This window comes from Trachinotus anak, unplaced genomic scaffold (genome assembly GCF_046630095.1).
Source record: "Trachinotus anak isolate AG129_WGS33_773 ecotype Australia unplaced genomic scaffold, CSIRO_AGI_Tana_v1 ptg000021l, whole genome shotgun sequence".
In the NCBI taxonomy this organism is placed as follows: Eukaryota; Metazoa; Chordata; class Actinopteri; order Carangiformes; family Carangidae; genus Trachinotus; species Trachinotus anak.
Genome location: NW_027273872.1, coordinates 17,287,812 through 17,297,060, shown reverse-complemented (window position 1 = coordinate 17,297,060; position 9,249 = coordinate 17,287,812). Strand labels below are relative to the sequence as shown.

The 9,249-nt window shown below is 37.7% G+C and overlaps 2 protein-coding genes across 2 annotated transcripts; both read right to left on the bottom strand.

The window, feature by feature from the left end:
- Window positions 1-45: 45 nt before the first annotated feature.
- On the bottom strand, window positions 46-2,830 carry uqcrq (ubiquinol-cytochrome c reductase, complex III subunit VII). The gene is made up of 3 exons (XM_071457298.1): window positions 2,673-2,830; window positions 1,510-1,681; window positions 46-229 (listed from the first exon to the last, which is right to left on the bottom strand). The coding sequence occupies exons 2-3, from the start codon at window positions 1,661-1,663 to the stop codon at window positions 135-137; spliced, it is 249 nt and encodes an 82-aa protein (XP_071313399.1). The 5' UTR covers window positions 1,664-1,681; window positions 2,673-2,830; the 3' UTR covers window positions 46-134.
- Window positions 2,831-4,188: 1,358 nt separating this feature from the next.
- Window positions 4,189-7,280, bottom strand: gdf9 (growth differentiation factor 9). The gene is made up of 2 exons (XM_071457297.1): window positions 6,757-7,280; window positions 4,189-5,958 (listed from the first exon to the last, which is right to left on the bottom strand). Exons 1-2 carry the CDS (start codon window positions 7,130-7,132, stop codon window positions 5,024-5,026), a joined length of 1,311 nt encoding a protein of 436 aa, XP_071313398.1. The 5' UTR covers window positions 7,133-7,280; the 3' UTR covers window positions 4,189-5,023.
- Between the last annotated feature and the right edge of the window lie 1,969 nt (window positions 7,281-9,249).

The following is a 9,249-nucleotide window of genomic DNA, read 5'->3' as shown; positions in this document are numbered from 1 at the left end:
AAATCCAATCAAGAAGAAATGACTGAATGAAACCAATCAAGACTGTTTTCACATAAATTATATTTTATCTTTATTGGTTAAACATACAGAGATGGAAATAACAACAGGGCAGCGTTCGGGAAGGTAGCAGGAGTTTATTCATCACTCTCGTAGTCAGCAGGATTCTTCCTCTTGCCCTGCTGATGGACAGAGTTGCCCCAACTGTATGTCAGGTACATGATGGTCATTGCTGTAAAAAAGGAAAATCACAAAATAAATTAGCACCGAGATCTTAACACTATATTTAATTTTATTTACCTGCATGTTGCTATTAAATAAAAGGTTGTGAGTATTCTTAATTAAATATCAAATATCAAAATTTAATTTAAATCCATTCTGCTACATTTTGAACAGACTGCACACAGTAAAGAATACCAGACTCAGAGGAGTAGTAAAAGGTTGATATTATACACGAGATTAAAAAAAAAAAAAGTACTAAATACTGCCATGTAAGAACATGGTCACAGTTAAAATTTGAGTCTTGTTGTATTTGCACATTTATGTGAGCAGGTTAGCTGCATTTGCTCTACAACAGCATCTTACTTGTCAAACATCCAAAAATTTAAGTTTTTTTTCCCCCTGTAATTTTAAATAAATACATAGCATTTGATGTTTGCCAAACACAAACTAAAAGGAACTATTTTAAAATGCTGAGTGTGGTAAAGAGGGTATGAACTTGAAATTCGACACTTGGCACATCAAAAAAAATTTGTCAGCTCTTTTGGCCGTCCACTGTGGCTTTCCATTAAAACAACAGAAACTGGGGTCAAAGCACTTAAGACGTATATCATATGACTAGGCACCAACCCAACTCAACATCTGGGCACTGGTATGATGAAACTAGACCTTAGGTGAAGCTTGATAAGAAAGGGAAAGCATCAAAACCTGACATCCAAAGCACTTAATTTAAACCTTGTGCAGAAAAAGGCAGTGGATAATTGGTAGGCTTCAGATCTTTATGATTTTGCAAGTCTATGAACTGTTTAACAAGAATATTGTATTTTATATAATTTTATTTGATCACATCACTTTGTATTGTAACACCTCAGCCAAAGGCAGTGCATCATGACATGGTCTTAAATATTAACTGAATACATTAGTGAGCTGATGGACAATCTGAATTCCCCTAAGAGATTAATTAAGTATTTTATCTATTCTATCAATACATATAATATTATATATATATAAACCCAAAACTATTTTTGCAACTCTATGCATAGAATAACATTTTAGTTGCAAAAATGCAAACTGAGAAAATCTGAACTACCTGCGAAATCTGTCATTTCAAAATAGTCATATTAAAGAAGAATAGAAGAATAAATTATTTTATGATAAAACAGTGTTTAGTTTCTTTAATTTGGTTTCTTGCAGACATAAAGATGTCAATAAATATTTAATACTTAAATGTATTATTTGAGCCAGGTCTAATTGTAAAATACTGGTAAACTCTACACAAAACCAAAGACTTACGAGGGGCAACTTTGAAGAAAGAAGCTGTGAACCGTCTCCACACATTGGGGATTCCCTTGGAGAAGTAGTTCGGGAAAGCCCTCTGTTCAAATGGGGACAGACTGTAAGTGATTACATGTCTGACCTTGGCCAAGTCTCCAAAGTGGCGACCCATGTTCACCAGAGAGCTGATCTGAAATGACATGACAATCAAGAAATTTATGTAAGATAAATAAACAGGCAACATAAAAACGTTTTAACTGATTTGGACTAAATGCAAATAGTGCCACTCAAATAGTTGTGTAAAACTATATCCAGTGAACCTCATACCATTCTGTTGAAACAGGCCAATCTTCATAGTTTTTCTTTATAATAAAGTAATTCAACTACTCAGTGAATTTAGTGTGTGTACAATTAATACAAATTCATGTCCAGCTGCACTGTGGGGGCTACTGAACAATTTGGGAAAATAACAAAGGGGTTCCCTGTTTGCCAGTTCAGTATGAAAACAGTCTGACCAAAAAGCTGTAATATTAAAAGCCATGCAGTAATGTGAGTGACATCTTTGATTACTTATTTAAAAAATATTGTCATTAAGAGTTAATGACCGCGCATGATTGACTGGATATTACGTAACCATATTTGAATGAATTAATAATGTATTAATTACGATAATACTAGTGTAAAAGACGCGTTTGTTTAAGTAACAGGTTAAAACCGTAAACTACCTTATTCACACTTTCCCTACGTACACGACAAAAAAATAGTGCTAAAACTGTACTAACGTCGTTCATAAATGCTTCAAATGATAAACTGTGTGACAAAGCACGGTAAGGTGCTATGTTATCGCAATAATTACACTATTGTGAAATGATATAACGAAGCTAAAGGACCAGAGGACGGTGTTAGCCGCGATCAACCAATGTTAGCATCACCAACTAGCTGCCCTGGGCCGCTGGGCTAGCTGCTAGCTGTTAGCTGCTAACTGTTAGCAGCTAGCTGTTAGCTGCTAAAGTACAAACAGACCTTGAAACGTTTCCATGACTGCCGCGTTAACGTAGGCGTTTATTCAACAAAAGGTGAAACCCAAGTCGCTCCTAACACAACAAGACACATCCATTTCACAACATTTGATGATACAAGCTAATGGAAGCGCCGTTTAAAATCATGACATTGAGGCTTACCGTGCTGCTCCTCAACGGCGTCTGCTAATGAAGTCCCAGTGTCCTTCCTCCTCATCTAAGCGTCTCTTCTCTGCTAGTACCGACGGCATTACCGCCCCCTAACGGCCTGGAGAGCTGTCAAATGACTTACTTCTAAGGACCACAGTCAGAGGTTTACATCAGAGAAAATGTAAACACAAAGCCTTGAACTGTACTGAGGGTTTTCAAATGCAACGATTGACATGAGCTGTTGTTGCTCTTTGTTTTCTGTTTCCTTCCTCAGTCCAGCAACTCAGAAGCAGCAGAGAGGTGGGCAGCATCTGTACTGCCACAGAGATTTACAGTATACAACTAAGACTGAATCACAAGCTTTGCAAACAGCCAGGGGGACGTGTGAGTTCCCCCCTCACCTCTGAACCAATCTGAACAAGTCACATGCAGGAGACCCAGGTACTTTTCCACAACGTGGGCATGACTATGAATGAAAACATGGTTTTATCTTCAAATCCCCAGAAAGACAAAACACAATGACATGTTTTAGAAAGTATTGACTCACTTTCTGGCAAATATCCAGTGGAGGAAAGTGACAACGTGCATTTACTTAATAATTGTTCTTAAATACAGTGTTGGAGTACTTTTACTTTTGATTGTTTACATTTTGTGCTACTTGTTATTTCTACATTCCAGAGGGAAATGATGCACTTTTATTTACTGCACTACATGTATTGGACACCTATAGAGAGTAGTTATTTTTCACATTAACATTTTGTTGAAACATTAGATGATAAAATACACCATTATTAAAGATTAAACCAGTGGTTCCAGCTTTTTGCTCTCAGTAAAGCACTGTCTAGTAGTTGAAGTTCTTTGTCATGTTTCAACAAAAACACTTTTTGCTCTTAACTTGTCAAGGTTTAATTTTAACAACTGTTAAGAAGCTCAAATATGTAACAGTCTCAAATATTTTTTTAGAAAAAGGCAAGGGTTAAAGAAAAGTCTGAAAAAATGAATCCATATTTATGTAGCACAACTATGTTTTACCTTGTGACCCTTTGGAAAGGTCTGACCCCTACGCTGGGAACCACTGAACAGTCACAGGAGCCAGCTGTCTGCAAAACAAGTACTTTCCCTTTAATACTTCAGTTACATTTAACTGATAATACTTCTGCACTTTTACCAGTGCAGAATTTTAAATACAAGACATTTACTTGTAAAGTGTATTTCTACACTATTACTGTTGTACTGGAACTTTTACCAAAGTGAAGAATGCAAGTACTACTATATGTAGCAGATATCTCTTTAACCACTCTCTGCTCCACTAACACAATCTTATTGAAAGGGGTGTGTGTGTGCGCGTGCGTGCGTGCGTGCGTGCATCCTAATGTGTATTTTGCAAGGTCATCTGGGCTCAATGCCCACTGGACAGAGAAAACACTCCACTGCAAGAACCAAAGTCTTTCTCCTCTTTCTTCACTGCACATTTCCCTGTGTCGTCTGAGCAGTTTAGCTGGCTGTATACAGACAAAGAAAACATTCATGCCTGCTATTTTTTATTTTCCAACTTTTCAGAGAATATGTCAACATATTTTCATTCTTTTGAATATCCCTAAGCTGACCACAGACACACAGTGAATTCATTCAATTTGCATAAATAGACATGACATAGCATTTAGTCACAGTCAACCAGTACACAGTCACAAGTATGCAGTCAATTCATATGTATTAAGTCACTCAGTGACCAGAAGTAATAAATACACACTGAAAACTTGACAACTTTCATTCTGGATATTATGAAGACAGGTGCCATTCAGACAGCTGTCTGTAATCCCCAGTAATAAAACGATATGTAAAAGGTTTGACAAGGGTTTGTGACTGCTTTTTCATCTTTTATCCACAACAGGGCTACTTAAAACTTGGTAATTGTGTTAAATTAAATAATAATGACAAACCACCCGCCCAAAATAAGTTAACAAAAACAAAAAAACAAAACTTAAAATTATACAAATTATACATCACACATTTTCTTCTTCAAGTGTGTCAGACTCAATATTGCAAATAGTAAGTTGAACATTAGAATGCATTTGCACCCTCTCTTAACAAAAAGGAAATAAATAAATGTCACGTTTCCACATTTTTCATTAGGATAAAATACTTTTTGTTTAAGTAAACACACCTGCTCCAGATCATGCACAACGATTTTATAAATTCAAGAAATCACTGAGCCTGGTCAGAATATCTGATATTTGGATAACGAGGAGACACTCAGAGGTAGAGTCTACCTGTGATGAATGTTGAGGGCCTTTGTGGTGATGTTCTATCAAACCTGTAAAAGAGGAAAAAAGAAAAACAACAAACATATGTTGGCAGCTGGCTTAGCGACATGTGCACCTGGTAGCAACCATGTCTTCAAACTCTTTGTAGACATAGGAGCCGTCCTCTTCAAAGATCATGACACTCAGGGGGCTGTAGTGGGAGGGGATGCACGAGGGCCTGGGCACGGAGGAGTCAAGCTTCTCATAGATGATGTTTTGCACCATAGTGTGAACAGGTGAACCATAGATGAAGCCCATGGTTCTCGGGCAGATGCCTCTGCAGTACCTGGGGTTGTACTTTGGAGGAAAAACGATCCAGTGATCCAGTTTGAGCTGGCTGAACCGCACCCTGAAATCATACAAGGCACAGTCACTTGTCGGGAATTCAGAGCTTGGGAGAAGCTCAGGCAGGTGGATATCCAGGCTTTTATCGCCTCGTTTGCTCTTTGGAGATTCCCTCTTCCATCTCCTCTTGCGCCGGAACCTCTGCTCTGGTTTGAGTACCATCAGCTTGTGAAATGTGTTCGCTGCAGCACTTGGCCTTTCGCCTGGTTTGGAACTGACCAGTGGCCTCTGGTGGGTGATTTTGCTGGTGTCATTGAGATAAAGAAGCAGAGGAGGGGGCCTCAGGGTGAATTCCAATGGGCCTTTCTGCTCAGCGCCCCTGGCTCTTTGTTCCTCTGGGCAGGTGATGTTGATGAGCAGGTGTACATTCTTCTTCTGAAACTTTAAGAGAGGCTGGATAAATGAGGTGACATCAACCTCCACCCAGTTCCTCCTGCTCCTTCCGTCGGCGTCTGCTGTGAAGTTCACGGCGTGGTAGACGACAGGACACAGCGGACACTGGTTTGACTGCTCCTCTTCTTTGATACTCAGGTAGCACACAGAGTTCATGGCACGATCATGGTCAGAATTGTACAGCAGAGACGACTTTAGAAGCTGTTCTTTTCTTCTTACTTGATCAAGACTGTAGGAAAGATCCTGCATAAAACTTTCTGAGGGAGAATATGAGAAAACGTAAGGCAGAGTGTCACCATTATATCATCAAATCAGATTCATACTGAGAGGCACACTAGACTCTACATTTTAATTAGGCAGAACAAACATGTCTAATCTTGTACAGATGTCATGAAGTACAAAGTCATGGCAAAAACACATGTTGTTCTGACCACAAGACTGAAATTGAACAACATTTTTGTCAAATCTCTTCAAATGGCCCCAAAGAAAAGCAGCTTTTTGTGTGAATGCTGTAATGTCCTGCATGGCACTTCATGAAAAAGATTTTTAAAAAACTGCTGTTGGGCGCCTTGTAGCTTCATTACACCTTTAAAGCCCAACCAAAAGCCCTATGCTGAAATAATAAGACATTGCTCCATGACTTACTGTGAGTTGTTCCAAGTTTGTGGAAATTTGACTCAACACGACTTCATTTGTCACAAAATAAAAATAAGTCAGGTTTTCAAAAATAGATTCTGACACAGGACCCCTATTCAAATCAGAGCCAAAACATCATTAATAATGCCTCTTTTAACCATTCAATGCATTCAATTATTTTGAGGCTGCTTTGTCTTTTTGACCTAGTGACCCAAACAGTGGATTTTTTTCCCCAGTTCATTTCGACCTTATATTTTTGTGCGTATTTAGTATCATTTACGGCATATTTTTTAGAGGAATGCCAATTTTAATCATTTCATTTGCCATCAAGCCCTTATACATTGCTCCATGCATTGTCTAGTGTGTACTGTCGACGTCCGGTCAGCTGAGCTATCATGGCCTCCGTTTCACTTCCTCACCTTTATTGCTTTGAGCATGACATTCATCTTGAGGCTTGATCAGCCGGACTGTGTTGAAGATTTTATTCCCATCCAAACTCCTCTGCACTCTGGAGGACGTCTTGTAAACCTCGGTCAGATATTTCATGTACCTGTGGTCGGGCTTCATCCTCTTTTTCAGGCTCGGGTTCCACCTTGGCCCTCCGTGCTGTGACAGGGCTTTGAGCAGCGGGGAGAAGATGCTGCCGTAGGGGTAAGTGAAGTCGCCCAGCTTGTGCAGCGCACCGGAGGCGCCCGGAGAAGATCTAACCAGCGGGGAGCCGCAGTTGACCAGCAGCAGAAAGACAACAGTGCGAAAATAACGAAGAAAAGCTGACTTCAGCATTTGTTTTTCCATTCTTAAAAAAAAACAAAAACAAAAAAAAAAACAAAAACAAACCAAAAAAAAAACAAAAAAAAAAACCGAAACCAGTCAAAACGTAGAGGGACTCTCTGCTGAGGGCTCGGGGTCGACAGGGCCGCACACCTGCCGCTGCTGATCAACACACGCAGGTGTTGGCAATGAACCGCGTCACTCGTATTTCAGGCACCGACTTGTTCATTTTCAGTCATTACAAACCGCGACAGGCTGTTTTTTTTTTTTTTTTTTTTTTTTTTTTATTATTACCCCTGGATGGGCTGAATTAAATGCTACGTCCCACAATAGCCCATTAAATAGCAAGTCTAAACTTGAAATATTAAAATAGATTTTCTGCATTATTCACAACATGATTAAAACTGAGATACAAAGAACGAAATTCAAATATACATTGAACAAAACAAACATAAAATCCTTTTTTTTAATGCACATGGGCTCCTTTAGTGCACTTTTATTTTTTATTTTTTATTTTCTGGCACCAGTGGGGATCTCTCAGTTTAACTTTATATTTCAGGTGGCCAATTGTTACTTATACAAAAAATATATATCCACCAATTTATAAAGGACTTTTTGGAGACACTATTGTAAGTATCAATTGAAGCTGTGCAGGGAAAGCTACATTGGTGAGTCATAGATTTAGGGAGTTAGCCAGCTGGCGAATAACTTTCTTAAAGTTTGTTACCATATAGCTAATGTTTAAGGCATATTTACACAAACAGCAGTGAAATGAAGTATGCATAATGTAGTTAAAGAAACCCAACCCTGCTAGAAGTTATATAACGTTAACTAGGTCATCTAATTTAAAAATTAAATTAACAGGGTCTAACTAGCTAGCTTTTTTTTTTTTAGAGCTGTAATTCAGCTAAAGCTGCTCACATTAAATAAGTTTAGCTATGTGTGTAATATTTTCAATTTAATTCACAGTGTTAACTGTGATACACAAAAAACAGGGACTAAATAGGACTATCTAGCCAACAGAAACACAGCAACTTGGACCAGTATTCCTTCATGTCTGAGCACTGTTTTTTTTTTTTTAAACCAACTCCTTTAGGTTGCAGTTTGCTCTTTTTTTATATACAGTCTATGTTTAAACAGCCATTTCTTTACTTAGTGTTTGTGGTATGTCTGCTTTGAGGAACAGACTGACTGTGACTGTGTGAGTTGTCAGTTTTACATGAAGAAATGTGGGATTATTGTGAATTAAGTCAAATGAACTCGACCCTAACACAGACAAACAAAAGGGCTGTTTCTGTTTTGTTGGGTTTTTGACAGATGATGAAGTTTTCATTGGTAAAGGACGCAATTTAATTTAGCTCCTTTCCCTGCTAATAGATATATCTGTAAATTTGGCTTGCAATTTTTTTGGTATATGAAAAGTATGCATTTTTGTGATTGTGATGAAATCAAGGAATTTTATTATATCACTTCATTTTGAAGTGATATGGTGACTTGAGATTTTCTTATCTGGTCTTGCCATACACTACAAACAGCTTTGTAGAGCTATTTGTAGTGCTAAATGTACTGAATATATTAAATACTTTAGCATGACTTGACTTTTTTACTGCATTTTGGATTTTCCTTTTTGGCAGGCTGCACAGTATGTATTGAGATGTTTGGCAGCACACACTGTGGCAGTTTTCATTTTGGTTGTTGGGAGGGCAAATATTGATTAAATATTGTTCATCACTACCTTATAATTTCATACAAATAATATTATTTTGTGCTAATTACACTTAAAAACTAACAATGTTATTTATATTTTTATTCTACACGTGAAGAGGTTTATCTGGTGTTTTCCAAGTTGTTCACATTTACTAGGACTAGTTAAGGTTGTTCATCATAGTTGTTCTCACCAAATAAAAAGGGAGTATCAATAAACTTTTGAAACAAATTTGCATGATTATTTAAGTAAACATTTCAACTGTGATGAAAATGTTAGTATGTCCTGCCCTCTACTGGCCTAAAATGCAAACTGCAATTAAAAGGACATAATATTGACTTGTCCAGCAATTAACGTCATCTAAAATAAACTCTAAGTGATTTATGCAGACGAACTTTCAGAGAGTGAACAAATGAATAACAAGAAAAACAAACAC